Below are 22,065 nucleotides of genomic sequence, written 5' to 3' on the forward strand. Positions count from 1 at the left end.
CTGTATCCAATAACAGGCTAATGTCTATTCATATAACTACGCTGTCATTTGTTTGCAACTAGGCTACTTTGTTCCGCAACTGTTAGCAACCATTAGCTACTGTGTTGCAGAGTGAAATGTGACATTACGTAGCAACTTCTCTAATTCCCTCATTTCCCTGAAACCTGTTTGTGGTGCAGAGAGGGGACGGTATCTTTTTAAAAGCTGACATCTAGTGCCAGCATATTAAAACGTACTTTGTGGTTAAACTTGGTGCTTGCCTGATTGATTAATGGTTAAACATGGCCTTTGGGTTTTGGCATTGGTCATCAAATAACAGAAACATAGCCAACAGGCCAGCCAGTTAGAGTGGGAACCAGCACTGAAATATGTACTGAAATAATACCATCATTTATGGTTCAGTTTTAAAAAAGAAAAAAGGATAGGCCTACTAAATCACCAAAATATCTAAAACCACTAGTTCGACTCATATTAGGCTTATAGTCATCTGTTAGCATGTTAGCAACTTTGTTTGGCTACTGTTAGCAAACAATGGCTAGTAACATTAGCTACGGCGGGGTGTGTTTTTTGTTATTAACATATAACGTTAAGTGGCCTTGCTTAATATGCTGCAGTAAATTAACGTTATATTTTATAATTATTATTAAGTGAAACTTTATTTGAATGTTTAAACATAATTCAGTCGCTTTGTTAGCTATTCGACCGTAGCATCGCGTTAAACATGTTATTACACTAAAACTACGGTCAGTGAGCAGCTTGATACATTTTATGAATTCCCACGCGGGACCGCGCGGTCGAGGATGTAGTAAGCACCGCGGGACCGCGCACGCACACTGCCAAAGCACGTCCTCTGTGTGCTGCTGTCGGGTATAAGCTGGCTGTGGTGAGCATATACCACGGCCACTCCTCTGACTCACGCTCACACACATAGAGGCAGGTGTGTGTGGCCAGCAGTGCACATACCTCAGCAGCAGGTCGGACAGATTGTAAAATATTTGGATTCATTTTTATTTTTAATACATTTTTTTATAAACAAAACACCGCCATTATGTTGTGGACTGCGAGTCAAGTCTTAAGGAAATTCTCCACCTCGTCCGTGAGTAAAGGTTGCTTCGCTGCTTTTGCTGCACCACACAATGAATAGAGCCTGTGATACTTATGTTGCATTGATGGGAAAATATCATAATAGTAAATACTGAACGCGTGCCAGGTCGTGGTGACATGAAGAGCACTGAGCCGGGCTCGGATCTGATTGCGGATCAGTGAGTCATAGTTCATGTGCAGGTCTTCATAAGTCAGCTGCTGTATCGTACAAACAGAGCAAACGATGGTGAATGACAGTGTGAGTGCCAGTTTGCCACGTTACTGCCGCTGTCCTCTGTCTCCCCCTGTCTCCCCCTGCCTCCCCCTGCCTGTATGCTCTCACTGGACTGGCCTTTACTGTACAAGATCTGGAGGAGTTGCATCAGCCTGTGAGCTCCACTGTAGACCGACAGCGGCTTAGTTCCGATCCTGCAGGGCTGCAGGCAGCCCAGAGGAAACCTACATATGGGCAGTCTGCTCATTCATCATTACTGGGGCCGGTTTGCAACCACATTCACTGTCATTTCCCAGGGTGTTTGGAGCGACCTTACTGGGGTTGTATGGAATGGATGTCTTTGAATGCATCATGAAGCACGTTGCAAAAAGCACTGTGACAGCCAGAGAGGGTGCCTCATGCACTAGCATTCATGTGAGCATGGGAAACCTGAAACCTCCTTCCTGCACACATGTGCTGCTGCAGTCACAGACCTCTCGCTCTGGATGAGGGTTGTACTCTCTGGCAGCCAATAGCTGTTCTCAGAGCTGGTTGGCTAACCACTGGGTCAGGGGCGCACTTGGTGATTGGGGGCCCTGGGAAAGGCAAGCAAGGGCCCCCCCTGATTTACACCCCCAGCTCTTTTCAGTGTGTGCTTTTTATACGCTCATACATTTTATACATTTGTCATTCCCATATGTGGGGATATGGGTCATATGGGAAAAAACTACTATAAAATGTTTCACTTAATGCTAAAACAGCTCAGTCAGTTAGTTGATAATAAAACTAATAATAATACTAATAAGAAGAAAATGAATGAGTTAGTTGGATCTCAACCTTTTGTTGTTTGCAGTGAACACAATTCAAATTTCAGTTAAACAGTAGCGTAAGGGAACTGCAAAGCTAAATTTCATCATACAACCCTGAGTTGTAAACTGACTAAATTACCTTGTATTCTTGTATAACCCTGATGATGTCATTGTGAGGTCATCAGGGTTTTATCCACAAGGCCCTGGACACAACAAATGTTTAACAGAAAGCTTAAATTACAAAACGGTTTTGGAGTCCCCTCTGGATCCTGGTCCAGCAGGTTCCCGTTAAGAACTCCTCTACATTGGGTTTACCACTTTGCATAACATCTATGGAACTAACAGTGTGTGTGTGTGTTTGCTCTCGTTACAGCATTATTACCAGAACAAACTCAAGCTAGCTATAATCGGCCAGAGCCTGTTCGGACAGGAGGTGTACAGCAACCTGAGGAAGCAGGGTCACAAGGTGGTGGGCGTGTTCACAGTCCCTGACAAGGATGGCAAGGCTGACCCCCTGGGTGAGTTCATTCTCTTCTCTCCTCCCTTTTCTATCTTCCTCTCTGATTGGTTTACCTACCAGATAGTGTGTAAATCCCTGTCTTTCCTGCTCCTTCGTTGCGCTCTTATTGCTGATGGGTTACTGTGTGCTTATAGATTCACATGAATCATTGTGAATGTTTACCTCTTCAGTTTGGTTCTCTCTCTTAGAAAATGGTGGTGCTTTTGGATTTGACACACAATTCAAACCAGCTACAGGAAACAACATAAAAATGCCAGGTTTTATGAGTGTAAAGGGATAAATGTTGGCATCTCAGAACAGTTCGTCATGCTTGGAAAACAGAGCAGAACAAACCGCAGTCTGGACTCATGCACAGCCACTTCTTTAAGTCCATCTTGCAGACCCTGCAGAATGAGAAGCTGCCAAAACTCTGTCCAAATAGTGATGGTAGAGTAACACATTCATCTTTTTTAGAGATGTTGTGAATACTTAAACTTGAGTACTGATCCAATTCATGTGCGTTACAAACTGTTTATATATATAATTATTTTACTGTAACAGGCATACCCTACTAAGCTTGTATGATTGCTATCATTAGCTTAGTATGGCCTGGAAGCAAGACATAAAGGTCCTTAAATATGAATTAATGAAAACCAGGAGCTCATTGGGTCGGTTATAGGTCAATAATAAATACTCTATATTGCAAATATAGAGCTAGTGTGTGTAAATGGCTCTGATAAAGAGAAATAACATAAAGATGCAGCAGAGTGGATGTTTTGAACTGGGTTTGTACAAAAACAACAGGACAGATCATCTTGGATGCGGCGGCCTCTGATGTCCCAGGTCTTCTCCGGTCATCAGAGGCCTGCGCTGTGGCTGAGGTAGATGCATGTTGACTCTACAGTGCTCCTGCACAAAGACAGGCCTTTATCCTGCGTTAGCTGCGGGATAGTGGCTCCATTGTCTGCCTCCCATTGTCTGGCAGAGAGGCCCTGTGTGGCCCGGAGATGCAGCTCGGAGGTGAAACGTCTGATGTGTGTGATGATGCAATCTTTCCAGGAAGCATCAACATCATCCTCATCGACTACCAGCTGACTCTTGACCTCCGCCTGCCATACTCCTTTCCTCTGTTTGCACAATTTTCTCTTATTATTAGTCATAAACATATTTGTGCTGTGTCATTGAGTTTAGATTTGTTTAGCTCGTCAGGAAGTGGAGGGGTGTCGATATGGGAAAGATGCTGTGAGATTTCACATCAAAAAAACATATCAGACACACATTTTTGTTCTAAGCAGACTATTTGTATACATATCTTAATTCATGTCTGGAGGACATCCTTAAACTGTTTATAGGCTGCAATTATTGCTGCAATTAAAGAAGACTAACGTGAGATCAGATGTTGCAATATATAATAATAGCTTATATATAAATCAGTGCAAGTCTGAGCATATTGTAAATAGTTATAATTTGTAAATTGTAAATTTCCAGTTATATTTTATTGTATTTTGATGATATCAATTATCCTAATTATTAGTAATCGCTTTCTCTCTCAGACATGCACACTTTGAAACTCGGCCATGCTTTTCTTCTTGGTCTGCCTAACCTTCTGTCTGAGTGTGTGCAGGTAAAACTGGTTCTGACTGGAGTTCAATATCTCTACAAGCTGATTTGCACATTGAAATGAACTGTAACCATGAAACAGAGCCAGACCAATAAACTGTCTGATTGTCACCGCCCTGCAGCACACTGTATCAGTAAGTTCTCCTTTTCTCTTTCAGCGGTGGCGGCGGAGAAGGACGGGACACCTGTGTTCAAGTTCCCACGGTGGCGGGTCAAGGGGAAGCCCATCCCGGAGGTGGTGGACGCCTACAAGGCGGTGGGCGCCGAGCTCAACGTCATGCCCTTCTGCTCTCAGTTCATCCCCATGAACATCATCGACCAGCCCAAGCACGGCTCCATCATCTACCACCCCTCCATCCTGCCGCTGCACAGAGGAGCCTCTGCCATCAACTGGTGAGGAGTGGTAATTCCACACACTCTTTTTCAAAGAGTATATAAATATCTTTGGTACTAGAGTGATGTCAGACTGGATCTTCCGACATCATACATTTGGGGAGCAGAGGGTAAATTCTATTTACTACATGACAATACAACACATGCCTTTCTAGCTGAAAAGAAAGGTTGGGCTACACACATGCAACATCCTCACTGGACAGAAAGAAAAAAAATATCAGTCCGGATATCACTTTTTACATGGGTCATATGACCTCAAGTAAAATGTGTACAGGAACAGAACATGAAGTGGTACAGTATACAGTGTGTTGTTTGAGTCTACAATGGGAAATAATGACAAAATGTTAAGAAAATCTTCGGTCAAATTGAAAAAATCCTGGTCTGGATCCTACATTTCCCATAATGCAACTCAATAGCATTATTTTTTTACAAACTAGTAAACTTTTTTACATTTGTTTTACTCGAATTTTATGCATATGGTTGCATGTTTTTTATACCGTGACAATTTTCACAATATATCACCTCGCTTACTGTATCGCAATATATTGAACTCTAACACTGCAAGTGAGGAAATAGAATATTTACAGTCTACATAGTCTGGAGCCAATAAAAACAAATGGATTGAAGGCATTTAAGTTGTGTTGATTGATTCACAACATCAACTTAAAACATTCCACCTTCAAAGTTGCCAGTAGCAGCTGTAAACTTGGCCGGTTTGTGCCGCATCCACAGCGCCTGCAGGAAATGAAAGCCTGCTTAGCAACAATTTCATAGCTTAGCTTATTTGATTGTGTGGTTAGTTATAGTTGACAACGGTATGCAAACTTGCCAGTGGTTACGTAACCTTCGAAATAAGCTTATCAAAACAACAGAATTCTACACGTGCACACATGTATCACAGATGCACTCTGCTACTTCTGCTACTGTTACTGGTCTGATTGGACCTGCACTGACTGGTAACAACAGGGTTAACGGATATCACTGCTGGAACTTTGCTTTTGGCTCGCTGCCAACTTGGATTCACATTTGTAAAAAAGAAAAGACAACAGTGACGTTCACGTCATAGGCCGACCTACAAAACCACAGTTTTTGTCACAGTGATAGATAAGATATTACGCTGAAATAAGCTCGGTTTTATTTGTTTAGCCACAACTGTGCAGCTGTAAATGAATGAAGGACAACAGGCAGAACAGATGGAACTACACAGCTGTAACTGTAGCAGTCAGTCAGGGAAACAGAACACATGCTTTGTTCATTTACGTTGAACGTGGTAATTGCAGCTCCTTAACACAATTAATAGACCTTTCTCTGAATATTCTCCCACAACACAGCCAGTTGTAACCACCAATGGCTGAAATATGCAGAAGGACATGTAATAGGAAGCCAGAGTATGACGTACAATGTTTGTGTATTTGTCACATATGAACATAAAGCAGACACCATTTTTCACATAGAAACAGTTGTGATCAATCACACATATTGGTTTACCAGTGTCATACTGTACTAGCATCAGTAAACTTGTATAGCACCTTCTATACTGGTTCATACAGGTTAGTGCAGTTCCACTCTCACAAAAAATAAACACTTGGATATATTAGATTGAAATGTGAATACAATTATAAAAGGGAAATAAAATAAAACACAAAAAAAACTGTTGACTAAGAGAAATGATAGCAATAAAAGATTCCAGGTTTTTTTAGACAGCATAAAAAGTGAGACTACACTTTTTAAAGAATTATATGAATACATATTCTTTCCATACACAGAAAAGTGAATAAAGCAGTGCATCCTTGCTCAGTTCAATACACTCAGCGTTTTTGTTGTTATAGCCTGACTATGGCCTGTTATGGCTAATGTTATATCTCTTTAGCTAAGTTGGCTCATTGTAACTGCCTCTGAGTAAATGTGTTGACTTTACTCTTCTCTACTTACTACTGATATTCTACGTTTCACCAACATTATCCAGTAACCGTTGAGCAAAAGTTACACAAGCTAGGTTTTACGCTAAAGGATTTAGTCCTGTACTTCAGAAGAACTAAGTTCACAGGCCGTCAGTCCTCTCTGTTTTCCAGGTCAGAGCAGAGGGACAGGGTCTGTCTGTCTATCTGTCTGTGTAGCAGGAGGTTTAAACCAGTTCTGACTCCAACCTCCTAGCACGCTGGTTTTGTTATCTATGCCACTTGCTAGTCGGCCTTTTCCCCACCCTGACTATCTCTCTGTTCCTGTTATCACTGTGTGTAAATGAATGGCTTCCGTTTGTCTTCAACTGTAAAAACACAACTTGTACTATAGTTTCTTCAAAGACACTGACTTTTAGCTTTCAACCCCTGCTACCTGTGTAAATGTCAATGTTAGCTTGGTATATAGACTATTGAGGAAACAGCTAGCTCTGTTCTATCTAAAGTAAAAAAAATACTCTCCATTTAATTTGCTGTTTTTTAATTATTTCATGAGATAAAACGTGTTAATAAGCTAGTGAGCTTTAGTGGAAGAAAGAGAAATTCCCCTCTTCTTGTCTTCATGCTAAGCTAATCGTCCAATCTGCTTCTGTTGCTATCTTCATATTTATCGGAAAGACATGAGAGTAATGTAAATCTTTCAGTTCAATTCAATTCAATTTTATTTGTATAGCGCCAATTCATAACAAAAGTTTTAATGTTCATTTAAGTTAGGAATGAGGCTAAACAATCAACTATCTTCCTTGGCTCTGATTGGTTGTTGGTGGATTTTTGTAAATTCCATTAGGAGAACTAGGAGGAGCCAGAGGAACCAGATTTTTTTCACAGATTATCCGTCTATGATATGATTCCAGTCAAGCTGGTATGTCGATAATGAGAAGCGATGGTACACAGTTTGTTTCACAGTCTTATCAACAGTCTGATTGCTTCAGTGTCATTCTCTCCAGGTGCAATCTCATTTTATCTTTCTTTTATCTGAGTCTGCTCCATTTGCTCAGCTTTATGGTCCACGTTATATCCTCTATCTGCTCTAAAAATACCTGTGTTATGGCACTGCTCCAAGTGTGTTTTTTTCTGTGTATGTGTGTGTCACTAGGACCCTGATCCACGGTGATAAGAAAGCTGGCTTCACAGTGTTCTGGGCTGATGATGGACTGGACACCGGACCGATCCTGCTGCAGAGGGAGTGTGCTGTCGAGCCGAACGACACCGTGGACACGCTGTACAACCGCTTCCTCTTCCCAGAGGGCATCAAGGCTATGGTAACCACCTGGACTTCATATTTTTGATTTGATTACATAAGGAGTGTAATCAGAAGTGTAGTATCAGCATGCATTTTTATAGAACCTTTTTCAAATAGAGTAATCAATCAAGTAGTGAAGACCTATTGAAACATATCCTCATGATGCCCAGTTCCCACTCAGCCTTCTTTATCTTTCGAGATTGTCAACAACATGTTAACATAAACTTCACAGACACACCACAGACCGAGGTGTCTCACACACACACACACTGTTTCCTGGTGCAGGTGGAGTCGGTGCAGCTCATCGCTGATGGTAAGGCCCCTCGAGTTCCCCAGTCAGAGGAAGGAGCGAGCTATGAGGGCATTCAGAAGAAATCCAACGCCAAGGTGATACATATATGCACGTACCTCTTTAAGTTGAGCAGTTATTTTATGTACTTGCAAATGTTGAATACGATTTGATGGATGGATGTTAAAGGGTTAAGTATGTAACTATGGTTCTATGAATTCTGGATGACCATCAGATGTGTTATGTAGGCGTTAACATGGCTGAAATGCATCCGGTGTTGGCAGTCAGGTAGAAAGATGAGAGAGCTTTCTTGCTACCACCACATCCTCTCTAAGGCATTCAACCAGCGCTAAAGATGGCACACTTGTCAGACAGGCACATGTACACAAACGCACACATATTCAGTGAACCTGTGATGGGAGAACTGGCAGGGATGTTTGTTATGCACTGTGGAAGGCATAAAACCTCGTACAGGTAAGTTAAAACAGAAGAGAGCCAAAACATATGACAGCTTGTACTGCACGTATCATTTCTCTTCAGTGATGACTGTGTGTGTGTGTAACGTGCTCAGAGGTGACAGTGTGTCACTGGTTGCCAAACACATTAAATACTGAATGAGTTAGAGAAAAACTCAGATGTATCACACAGAGAAAACCGATTAAAGGGGCACAGTGAAGCCCATGATGCCACTGTACACGTCACATTTATTCCTAAAATTAGTTTTTCAGTTGATTTTATACTTCAAGGAAATCCACTGTTAAAAACACGTGTTCAATATATGCAGAATGTTTCCACAGCCAACGCGGTGTTGGTGTGGTAACCGCGGGGACGGGGGGGGTGGCGGGGGGAAGGGCTTATGTGTATAGGTTTGAATGCATTTTTTGAATTTGTGAAGGGTGTGTTGTAAAATGGGATGTTAAGAAGAGTAGTATTCCAGTAGCCTGTGTTTGGACAAGGTTCTCCCCACAGAAAAAGTGTCCTAAATCTAAATATGTACCCAAGGAGATGGTGGGTGGGGTGACCGGAACTATTCCAGACATGAGACGTTTAAAAAACTCACATCAAACACTGATATGGCATGTTATTTATGTCACTCCGACATCATTGTGCTGAAGCCCAATATGCCACATTTTTACACAGAAGAAGACACAGCTTGTATTCAACAACGCAACAACCCCTTCATTCAGTGAACAGCATGGACATTTACTGTTGGCTCATCATGTTCAGTGCCAGATATGTAAGATTGAGTCTGGCTGGTGTTTATCTCACGAGGGGAGGAAAAACAGAGGTGGGGCTGCTCACAGCTGCTTTCTGATTTGTCACTCGGAGCCACGTTGCTGGCAGGGTGTCTAAATGCTATTCTTGGTGCAGAGGGTTAGTTTCCAGCATAGTTTTTCCACGTGTCGCTCAGATAGCGGCAACCAGCTGTTGGTCGTCCCTCTCATTCTCAGAAATGTTTGTGACCTGATCTGAAAGTGAATCTGAGCCGTCAGCAGCTTTTGACTCCGGTGTCTCTCTGTCCCCCAGATCAACCTGGCCCAGCCAGCTGAGGCCATCCACAACTGGATCCGCGGCCATGACAAAGTCCCCGGTGCCTGGACTGTCATTGATGGTCAGGTGCGTTTCCTGGAACTAAGACGAAAATACACACACCGGTTGTGCATTGTAAAGTCAGACTGATAAAGGTTTGGGTGGCTGATATAGATCCTGATATTTTTGACATGAGACAGATATCCAGTACCTTAAAGTCCTGGAAGACTGTGAAGAAAATGTGCGATTAAGAATGTTGTAGTTTCACAGTGTGGTAATATTAAACCAATATTAGGCTTATTTTCCTTATATACTTGGCATTTGAAGGTCTTGAAAAGTCTTCAATCTAAGATGAAGAGCTAATTGACAACCCTTTTTTAAATTCATATTTTCATTACACTTTTTTGGAATACCAGAGAAAGGGAGAGATCAAGAGAACGAATTGAGCAAAACTAAAATAAATCAATCAATCAATTCCAAAGGAAAAAAAGACATGTAGGCCAATGTTTAAAAGAAAAGAGCAACAATACTGACAATAAGCGGAAGAAGCTTCTAGTCAGCCATACATAAAACAGTTGCAATTACAAAAGTTGTCTCTAAACATATGAGCAGTACATTACAGATACAGTTGTTCTACAGGTCTGAGTCCTTATTCCAGGCTAGATCCCCCAGCCCAAAATCCGTCTTTGGGAATTCTCTGTGCCCATGTAGTCCAAGTACAATCCCACATAAGATAAAATAAGAAAACTTTGTCTTTCAGAGCTAAAGCCCTGTAGCGCCGTGCAAAACAAAAACAAAAAAAATGACACGTTGTTTTTTTCCAGATTAAACAAACAATATATAAGATGTTAAGCTTTAGAGAAAGATTGTTGAGTTGTCAAATACTGATGTTTTGGGTTGGTGGCTTGAGGATAGTTGATTGTTGAGTCTCATTCTCAGGTCCCAAGTATTGGTATTTGATGACCTGGGATTGAGACTCAACAAATCAACTATCTTCCCCGGCTCTGTTTGGTTGTTTATGTTCAGGCCCGGTGGATTCTTACAAATGCCATTCGGAGCACTAGGAGGAGACAGAGGAACCAGATTTTTTCACAGATTATCCATCTCATGTACTACTGTCAGGATATAGTGAAAGTTAGCAAAATATGACAAAAAGTTATTTTTATTAAAATGATCTACTGCAGCTTTATTACCCAGCAAACAGAGCACATTTAAAGGACTTCAGTTGTATATGAGGACAGTTCCCGTACAACGAAGAGTAAAAAACTGGTTGAATTTGGAATCTTCCTGAAACTGTAACTCCAGATCAAAATATGACCTAAAAGTTTAACAGACTCATAAAATATGTGTTTTTAATGCTCGTCTGTGTGTTTTCCTCAGACTGTGACCCTGTATGGCTCGTCCATGTTGGGGGGGTCAGTACCAGCCGGTCAGCCCCTGGAGGTGGAGGGCGCTTCGCAGCCTGGCCTAGTCACCAAGAACGGGCTGGTCCTGTATGGAACTGATGGGAAGCCTGTGAGTTCAGTTTGTTATACTACAAAGCAAATATTCAGAGCAAACAAAGGTAGAGCTGGGCGAGTGTGGCAATGCTCATGCCTGTGTTGGCTGTCAGATTGAGCAGGTTTTGTGGCTGCTTGGTTTGTTCAAACACAGTGTGTGTTGGCCTGTTCCAGCTGCCCTGCTTTATCTGCTCTGTGTTTGGTGTTTCACAGCTGCTGGTAAAGAACCTGCAGTTTGAAGATGGGAAGATGATCCCTGCTTCCAAATACTTCTCCTCTGGGGAGAGCTCCAGCGTGGAGCTGACTGATGATGAGAAGAAGATGGCATCGGAGATCAGGGCAAGTAAACTACTAGTTGATTTTTTTTTAAACTTTCACTGTAACATTTCCCTGTGCTGAGTGTGAATGTTCTTTTTCATCACAGAACATCTGGAAGAGCATCCTCAGCAACGTCCCAGCTATCGAGGACACCACAGACTTCTTCAAATCTGGAGCCGCCTCTATGGATGTGGTCAGGTGAGGGAGGAGGCCAGTGCAGCCATGATTGGTCGGAAATGATTCACCAGAAAGACCAGAGTTAGAAATATGGTTGCATCTTTTTGAGCTGAAGTATCTGAAATCTCAAATTCAGAATATTCTCTGATTGTTCAGCTGTTTTAATAGATTTTTTTCAGTTTTGTTTTTAAGTTTTTTTTATTGATCACGTTGTAACAACCACAACAAAGTATGCCAGTATGTATGTAAAATAGCTCTTACACAACATTCATCAATTAGGTCTTAAATTGAACCTGATGAAACCTGCAGAAAGAGAGTATTATTGTTTATGGACACAGAAAAATCATTAGGGCAGAACCAAAACAGATCTTTTACAAGAACAGTATTTTTGTTTGTTTTCTTAATCTCATCTGAGAAGCATTTCTCCAGTTGGAAGGAAATAAAAGGATTTTTAAATGAATTGATTGCATCCAAGAGTGAGACCCAGCTTTCACAGTTTTACCAGCGTGCCAGTGACAACCACACATTAATTACTGACGCTGTAAAGCTGAGATTGAGCTGCCAGCACACAACAAAATAAATCCAATAACACCAAAACTATAGAATGAGAATAGGGAATTATGTACATGAATAATGCAACGTCAAAGACAAATAAAAAAGTCCCAGAGAAAACACTGTGTAGGTGCTGTGATGCACATAATAAACAAGAAGAAGTAGAGTGGAAGAACTGATGCCGTCTCTCTTCCAGGCTGGTGGAGGAGGTGAAGCAGAAGTGTGCCGGGGTCCAGCTGCAGACTGAGGACGTGTACATGGCTACCACCTTCCAGGACTTCATCCAGATGTTCGTGCGCAAGCTGAGAGGAGAGGACCAGGAGGAGGAGTTGGTCATCGACTATGTGAGTCCCAACTGACTCTTACAGCATGCTAATCTGGATCAGAATCAGAATCAGGTTTATTGCCAAGTAGCTTTTCACATACAAGGAATGGTCCTTGGTAAACTGGTGCATTACAGTAAACATAGAGAATATAAAAAAGGATAAAAATAGAAATAGATGTATACTGCATACTATGCATACTATGCATACAATGTATACAATGTATACAAACATAAAAAGAGATATATATATACATATATAAATAAATAAAGTGAGAGGTCTGTATGAAATATACACTGGATGTCACACTGGAGCACCTGCATACCAGACCAAAACAATGAGGTAGAAACAAAATAATCCACTGTCTTTCCAACAATCACCAATGCTGGTTTGGTTGAAATAAACCCTTAAATCACAGATGCATATTCTTGAAAAGGGCTGCAATGGCCACAACATAAGCTAACATTAATCCTTAGGGACAAGTGCAGCTGTCACAGTAAGTTCACTAACAGTGCTTGTTTTTTCCACTGACAGGCTCAGATTGTTATTCTGTGTCTGACAGCATTATGGAAAGGATCCCTGCAGAGATAGACCTTTTGTTTAATCAGAAACAGCTGGAATAGCTCAATCACTCACCACCAGACTCCATAGACAAAAACAATCATTTTACCTTGCATATCATTGGAACATAGTAGCTTCATTCAAAGTGGACCGAAACAAAATAAAAGTCACCAATCCAACAATCACCAACTCTGCTTTGGTCGGAATAAATCCATAATTCACTCCTGTAGATGAGACAAACAGCAGTTTGAGCTCAGTTGTACACGGAGCAGACCTGCTATGTATGACTCCACTATCTCTTTACTAGCAAATTGTTCGATATTTTATCTTTCATCGCACATCATATTCTGTAAGATATGCACAAATGTAGGTGTCTGTGGTTTGTTGACTTATGTATTTAACTACTGTTACTGCTGTTTTGTACCCAGGCAACCAAAGACGTGAACAACATGACAGTGAAAATGCCATACCAATGTTTCATCAACGGCCAGTTTGAGGATGCAGAAAACGGCAAGAGCTACCAAACCATCAACCCCACTGATGGATCAGTGAGTCCCATGAACACATAAATCCACACACACACACACACACACACACACACACACACACACACACACACACACACACACACACACACACACACACACACAAACAGGCACAAGGTTTTGTTTTAGGTGCACTTAATTATTGGGCCGTGTGTGACCATTCTATCCTTCACCAGGTGATCTGTAAGGTGTCCTACGCCTCAGTCGGGGACGTGGACCGAGCGGTGGAAGCTGCCAAAGAGGCGTATGATAACGGACCCTGGGGCAGGATGAACCCTAGAGACAGAGGAAGTCTGCTTTACAAGTGAGTGGCTCCACCCGGAGGACGACAGAAGGATTACATGATCAGAAAGACACTCCAGATTCAGTCCAGACAGTCCAGATTCCCCAAGGGTAGAAACACAACTACAAAATAACCACTACAGCACACAGGTCTGCTCTGTACATTATATGGCCTGTGCTCTCTTTTTAGATAAAAAAAATTAGGAGCTTGCTTACCAAATAAAAATACTCTAGGAAAATGTGTACTACTAAAATGAGTTTACAGGATAGCTAATTAGCTAGTCACTTGTAATTACTACTTTAAAATGCTTTAACAGCTGGACGACTATTGTATTACATGTACATGCATTTTGTCTCATTTTAAAGCACTCTGTCCCCTCTGACCTCCTCCCTTCAGGCTTGCAGACCTGATGGAGGAACACCAGGAGGAGCTGGCCACCATCGAGTCCATCGACTCGGGGGCTGTGTACACGCTGGCCCTGAAGACGCACGTAGGCATGTCCATCCAGACCTTCAGATACTTTGCCGGCTGGTGTGACAAGATCCAGGTAGACTAACGTTCAGGCACACAAACCACAGTCTCATAAAGGTTCCACACTGATTATAACACCAGAGGCACACGCGGTTGTTTGTTGCAGGGCAAGACAATCCCCATCAACCAAGCCCGGCCCAACCGCAACCTGACCTTCACCAAGAGAGAACCTCTGGGGTAACAGCTCTGGATTTACTAAATGTTTCTTATTGTCATTGAGCTACTCATCCACATGCATATTTAATACGTCGTCCCATAAATATGTCCACCTGTTCATACGGTGCTTTTTGTGCTGCAGTGTGTGTGCCATAGTCATTCCATGGAACTACCCTCTCATGATGTTGGCGTGGAAGAGCGCAGCCTGCCTCGCAGCTGGAAACACACTTGTTCTTAAACCCGCACAGGTGAGTACATCATACACACACTCTCACTGAGAATAAAGGCATTCACACAGAGTGCGTAAAGAGCTGTGGTGGAGATGTTTCTTTAGCTGAATGGACCCAGTGTCAGCGAGTAGTTCACATTTGATACGCCGTTTCCAATATTTACAGGTCACTCCATTGACGGCGCTGAAGTTTGCTGAGCTGTCAGTGAAAGCTGGCATTCCAAAAGGAGTTATAAACATTTTGCCGGGCTCAGGTAACGAACACAAATATAAGATCCACATAGGCTAAAAAATGAAGCCTTTCCTCGCTTGTGATTTCTGTTCTTGATGTCATAAGGGCAAGGAAACATATCAATTAGAGATCACACAAACAAAATATGGCTGATTGTATTAGGCTAGCGGTTTTCAACCTGGGGTTCGGGGACCTCCAGGGGTCCTTAAGGGAGTTCTAGGGGGTCCCCAAAAAAAATTGGCAATATTTTAATTTGACAATCAGTATAGACAGTTACAGAATAACCAAATCTCATCAGAAGACCATATCTTTGTTAAATACGGGTCCACAGCCTAATGTGTATCAATTTGGGGGTCCTTGACGCCAACATCAATTGCTCGTTAATACAAAAGTAGGTCTACTTGCAACCCCTCGTCTATAATTGGTGAGCAGTTCACTCAAAGAGTGATGTTCCCTCCTCAGTCTTTGTAACTTTAATTATTTTTAGAGGCTTAGAGCCACTGCAGGGGGAGTTAAAGTTGTATAAATATGATTTATGTTGAGAAAATAAACAAACAAGAGTTTGCTAATGCTATTCTGCTAACCTCCCAATCTGATCCTGTTTTATTAGTTGTTTACCCTATCATTATTAATGAGTTATGATTTATGGATTAGTTTATCATGACTCAATCTCACACACATCGTCCTGCTGCCACAAATACTAACTAGAGCACCAAATGTGGATTAATCCACTGCTGAAAATAGTCCCCAACAAATGCACCATTTCCTCCTTTTTGAGTAACATTTGATAAAAACTACAGTGAGCAGCTGTTTGAGCAAATTACTGAGCCTTTTTTTTTTACAAATGAAACTATATATTTGTGATTGATTTTAAAAGATTTCAAAGTACTGAAGGACAGACTAACATATTGTTGGTTTAGGTTTTTTATGGGATTTATTGATAATAGGAAAATATACAGTAACACCAGCCAACCTTTTAAACCTTACACTGTGTTCTCTTTCTGGGAAACTTCATTTAAGTCTATATATATATATATATATATATATACATATAAACATACGGGTTGGCATAGACAGAAAAGCTCCAAACATGGCTGCCATTTAGTTTCCTCGATCCATAATCCACCTTCCTAACCTGTTCTCTCCCGCAGGTGGCATGGTGGGACAGCGTTTGTCCGACCACCCAGACATCCGCAAGCTGGGCTTCACTGGCTCCACACCTATCGGCAAACAGATCATGAAGAGGTCTGACCTGACAAACCTAATAGCTCATTGGTTGACGTAGCTGTTAGATGAAACTTAACGTCCTCTTTTCCCTGTGATTTCCTGTTGCAGCTGTGCAGTCAGTAACCTGAAGAAGGTTTCTCTGGAGCTGGGAGGGAAGTCACCTCTCATCATCTTCAGTGACTGCGACATGGACAAGGCTGTTCGCATGGTGAGAGACTCAGTTGGAGAGAGGGAGGTTATTGTCTTAGGGTGGGAGCATGCTGGAAGATGAATAGGCTGCTTTTACACAGTGTTAGTGCTGATGCAATTTGTCAGTGAATGCATTTTTCAGTTCAATTCCCCCCTTAAATTCACCTCCAGTAATGTGTTACTTATTAAACAACAGTGCCAAACATTCTGTGCTTCAGTTTCTCAAATATAAGGATTTGCTCTTTTTGGTTTTTCAAACGAAACCACACATTTGATGACATAACCTTGGCTTCGGGAAAATTTTGGGAGTCATTTTTCACTCTTTTCTGGCATTTTATAGACTAATGGATTAAACAAAAACAAATTCCACACATTAACCAATAATGAAGATAATCACTAGTTGCAGCCCTACACCATATCTGCAGGCGGAATATCATGGCAGATATTTGGAGCTGCGGATTGAGAGAAAAACAACATTAGATTGTAATGAGATTATAAAGTATAACTGTTGTTATTGTTAAAATACTGCACATTTACTGAAAACTCTCTTTATATCTGCTCACAACTACATTACAGTGTTATAAACAATTTATTAAATGTCTATTTACTGCTTTAAATGCTAAAGTAAACTAACACAATCAGAGTCTGTGCTGTTAATTCAGTATGTGTGTCTATGTGTCCACAGGGCATGAGCTCTGTGTATTTCAACAAAGGTGAGAACTGCATTGCTGCTGGACGTCTGTTTGTGGAGGAGTCCATTCATGATGAGTACATCAGCCGAGTGGTGAGTGAGCCAAAACACTGACACTGCCCTCCTCTGGAGGAATGTAGTACATATTGTACATTAAAGGGATACTTCTGTACAGTTGGGGGACTCATGAGACAGATAAAAAAGAACCGACCAAATTGGATCAGCAGAGGCAGACCTAACTTTTAGTCCCTGCAGAAACACTGGCTCCTACAGTCCCCATAATGTAGTTTAATATATGAATTTTAGCAGAAAAAACTAAAACAGCATTATTAAACCTAAAAAGTCTTGTTTCTATTTCACCGTCCTTTTCCTCTAAGGTGGAAGAGATCAAGAAGATGAAAATTGGAGACCCACTGGATCGCTCCACAGACCACGGCCCACAGAATCACAAAGCCCACCTGGACAAGCTGCTGGAGTACTGTGAGGTTGGAATAAAGGAGGGTGCTACGCTGGTGTACGGAGGCAAACAGGTGGACAGGCCAGGTAGAATGCACACTGAGCACAGTACAATGTGTGTAGCTGAAGGGTTTTGGACTGAATTTTCAGTCCAGTCAGGTCAGATTTACACACAGAATACAGGAGGGGAGGAGGAACAAGCGTCGTAAAAGTAACTACATCACAAACTTGGTGCCAGACTGTATTTATGTGTGTGTTTAGGAGTGGTGGGTTTTATCAGTGTTTAATGTGGCGTGTCTGGCTTGGAATTGCATCAACAATCTTTTAAATCACACGTTTTACAAGCATTACAGGCAGCTTTTATTTTAGATGTTAGTGCTTTTCACCTGTTGAGTTTGCCTGTCCTTTCTTTTAATCTGCCTTATTTTATTTTATAGCGTTTTAAGCATTATTGTTTTGTCTACAAAGTACATTTTAGTTTTTGTAAAGTTGCAGATGAAGATAAGACCTCTGATAAGCTTCAATAGATCTCTCATATATATTTTTTCCTATTAATACAATCATTTAGTCAATGAGCATCAAATGCTAATGCTATGAAACAGAGGAGAGCTAGCACTTCACAAATTCTACAATTAGCATGGTTAGCTATGTAAAATAAAACAAAAACTTTAAAATAAGATTTATTAATATATATATATATATATATATTTTTATAACAACACTAGGCTAATTAGGTTTTTTTCTGTGTCCCCCACAAATGTTTGTCAGAACAACACTTCAGGCTAATTTTTACCAGTGTGTAAGCTCCACGCTAATATTTTGGACAAACGTTACCTTTCGGTTACGAGTTCTGTGGCTAGTAAAGCCAGCAAGCAAGCAGAAAGTCTGATTCACACATGGTCTAAGTCAGCAACAAAAAATAAAATAGCTGTTAACGTTACCAAAATGAATCTGAAATATTGTGGATTTGTGACTATTATTCTGGTGAGTCTTGACTTTTTTATACAAGGAGATGCTGAACAATAGCTTTGCAAGGTGCTAAACATTAGCCACCATTCAGCCTGAAAAAGAGGTTAGCTTACATCATTTTGAAAAAGGGCCTTTTATTAATATGATAATTGATTAATTTTCTGTGGATTTACTCTCACTTTCGCACACACTTTGTCTCATTTATAGTCTTGTCTGTAGAAGCTTTAGCATCATTGTTAGCATTAGTCATCAATCATCATCAATATGGCAATTTTCCCTCAGGTTATTTCATGGAGCCCACTGTGTTCACTGATGTGGAGGACCACATGTTCATCGCCAAAGAGGAGTCCTTCGGCCCCGTCATGGTGGTGTCCAAATTCAAAAATGGGTAAGTCGTCAAAAAAAAGTATGTAAAGCTGTGGATGTCGCAGAGCTGTTGTGCAATTAAAGTCTCCAACCGGTGTCCTCTGTCCTCTCGCTCCACGCCGCAGTGATGTGGAAGGCGTGCTGCACAGAGCCAATGACACAGAGTACGGCCTGGCCTCGGGCGTGTTCACCCGCGACATCAACAAGGCCATGTACGTGAGCGAGCGGCTGGAGGCTGGAACCGTATTCATCAACACCTACAATAAGACCGACGTGGCCTCACCTTTCGGAGGCTTCAAACAGTCCGGCTTCGGCAAAGACCTCGGTGAGTAGAGACACGGAGTTGACGCGAAGGACATGACATAGATTGGTCTTTTGGCAGAAAATACCTTTGTCCCTCGCCACCTTCTTCCTCAGTTTCCCAGAAAGCTTTGACCAGTGACTATTGAATGACACTGTTTTGTTCTCGGTCTCGTCCACAGGAGAAGACGCTCTCATGGAATACCTCAAGACCAAAGCGGTGACTGTGGAGTACTGAGGTTCTCCTAACGAACTCTGACCCACATCTGAATAGGAAGGGACTTGTCTGTCCGCTTCAGTCAGACGTCCAGCGTCATTCAGCATTGCTTCTGGACAGTGTGTGTATGAGTGTGTGTACTGTACGAATGAGAGGAGAGCTCTGTTGCTCGTCTCAGTGTGGACAACGTGCCCGTCTTTTCTTGGCTTTCTGCGTGAAAATTCACATCACGGACAAGAGACAGCTCCCGAATTGGACTCCCGAGCAGGGTCTGACTGTATTTTTAGTAAGGTTTCAGTTCCATCAAAGTGTGTTTTATGTTAAAACACACTCACCATTTTCAACCTAAAACCTGTTTACCCGTCATTCAGCAATCATGTCAATCAATTCTGTTCAAAATTTGAAAATCATTTCGTCATGCCTTTCTCATTCATTTGTAATGCTGCCTTCACCATTCCTTCAATACCTCTTTGTTTACTCTGTGGCAGCTTCTGCGCTGTTATATATCGTACTAGAAACTAGACAACGCTTCGTTTATGGATTTATGGATTTATAGATAAACTCGTGTGTACATGAATGTGAATGTTGAAGCTTATGTTTGAGTTTTAGAGTAGCCAGTGCCCTGCCTGACAGGACTTAACTGGAGAGCTGCATCTGGTTAGCAAACAGAATATAACTCGATAGTAAAGTCAATTGACCCTTGTTGTTCTGTGCTCCAATAACAGTGGAGCAAGCCTCGGCCAAGTTTCTCCTTATATGTACTTACAGTAGATACGCTATGCTAGGCTATGTGCAACAAAGTACAGGAAAGGAGAAAGTTGACAAGAGTTTTGACTTTGGCTTGCGCAACTTTTATTGGAGCACAGATCAAAAAGGGGGCGGGACTTAGGAAGGGTCAATTGGTCAGAACGAATCATCGGCATGATGGGAAAACAGGATTCAGGTGGAAAAGTCTTTGAAAAGAGTTGCATTTGATCCACATAAAATCAGTTTGAGAAAATAATCTTAACTCAAGGCGTACTTAACAGTGTTTTTTTTTAAACTTTCAACCACATATCACAGGTTTCCCCGGCAGATGACGTGTGATGCGGTCAAAAGTTGGGGAAAAAAGAAAGAACGTCAACCTTGAGTTGACGAGTAGGCTGAAAACCAGTGTTTCTCTGCCCCCTCTGTCTGAAAGTTCCAACTCTGTTTCATAATCACGTTCTGGGCGTAAACAGAAGTGTGTACCTGCTCCTTTACCCACACCCTACAGTGATGTCACAGTGTACTGACACACACTGGAGTACACTTTGACATCAATTCAGCAAAGGGATAAGTTAAACCACATGAGGTGAGCAGCAAAAAAAGGGCAGGACTTTTTCCTCTATAATATTTTATCAGACAACTATTTTGAAGGTCAAACATTAACTTTCATGCTTACATGAAAATTGGTTGCAGGGAAAGAAGGGACAGTTTTATTCTTATTGATTAAAGTCTTAATGAGGACTGACTTTACGACAGCCAAATGCAGTTGGTAAAGAACCTTACTTTAGAGTGATTTCCTACTTGTAGGTAGACTGGACTTTTATTTCCGTACACTATACAAATCATCTTTCAGACACATTAAACAGAGTCACTTTTATATTTTATTTTTAAATTATAATTATTTTGTGAACACAACTATGACAACTATTGTTTGAGATTCAGCTGCTTCATAGCATCACATTCACAAGCTATGTGGTAAGGAAGTCCACGAATGACGACCATTTTGCAATGTTTCAGTTCAGTTGTTTCTCATATAATAATGGTTACTAGACAGCTGGCCCTCAAATCTCAGATGTCAGAGCATGTTTCAGTGTTACAACAAAGCACTTACTGCTCAAAGCTTAGCACTACCACATAATGCCAGTGTAACTTTGACAGACTATAGTAAAATAAATAGTTAATGTGATTGATTAAATGTCTCAGGCTTGTTTCAGATTTCTGTTATAAAGGGTTCACCTTCATTTCTGTTCTGAACTGGGTCCGAATTCGATGGGTTTTGACAGGGATCTGAAAGTAGCTTTTTCAAACACACAAATACACCCATGGTTGAAAAACACTAACAGTATTTAATTGTTACCAAGTCAGACTATGTTGAGCCATTTTTATTTTATCTCCAGCATACAAACTGTTGTTTACATCATGTCCTTGAAGCTGTCTGTTCCCAATAACTGTAGACATTCGCTCTCTTTGTTAAATTGGACATTTTTGTAAATATTTTTTAACAAAAGAGAGAAAAAGGACTATTTGATATATTTTTGTCAGACAGAGGAAGACTATGTTATAACACTATATTGTATTCGGTAAAGACACACCAGCTAAATGTTTTTATGCATTTCTCAACCATTGTGGAAAAGGTGAGAGCTGCCCCTCAATGAACTAAATGTCTTCAGCTAGTAATGTCATACAATGGAAAATAAACTTTGATTTGAACTGAATTGTATGCTGCTGCTGTTCTGCATATTCTGTAACCTTGCTACCTCTGTAACAGAGCTACCTACATTTTACACACTGGACCTTTAAGAATATGTTCAATACATTTTATACATTGTGTCATCTTCACAGGTTGTTCAAGATGTTCA

General features: G+C 41.2%; 1 protein-coding gene across 1 annotated transcript; it reads left to right on the forward strand.

Moving 5' to 3' along the window:
- Positions 1-855: 855 nt before the first annotated feature.
- Positions 856-21,921, forward strand: aldh1l2 (aldehyde dehydrogenase 1 family, member L2). The gene is made up of 23 exons (XM_051392553.1): positions 856-1,096; positions 2,480-2,624; positions 4,384-4,618; positions 7,673-7,838; positions 8,105-8,206; positions 9,636-9,725; positions 11,019-11,153; positions 11,351-11,476; positions 11,562-11,653; positions 12,381-12,528; positions 13,497-13,616; positions 13,790-13,917; positions 14,293-14,443; positions 14,534-14,604; positions 14,726-14,831; positions 14,979-15,066; positions 16,196-16,289; positions 16,380-16,479; positions 17,146-17,244; positions 17,529-17,694; positions 18,859-18,964; positions 19,068-19,267; positions 19,425-21,921. The coding sequence occupies exons 1-23, from the start codon at positions 1,049-1,051 to the stop codon at positions 19,478-19,480; spliced, it is 2,772 nt and encodes a 923-aa protein (XP_051248513.1). The 5' UTR covers positions 856-1,048; the 3' UTR covers positions 19,481-21,921.
- Positions 21,922-22,065: the final 144 nt, after the last annotated feature.

This window comes from Dicentrarchus labrax, unplaced genomic scaffold (assembly GCF_905237075.1).
Source record: "Dicentrarchus labrax unplaced genomic scaffold, dlabrax2021, whole genome shotgun sequence".
NCBI lineage: Eukaryota > Metazoa > Chordata > Actinopteri > Moronidae > Dicentrarchus > Dicentrarchus labrax.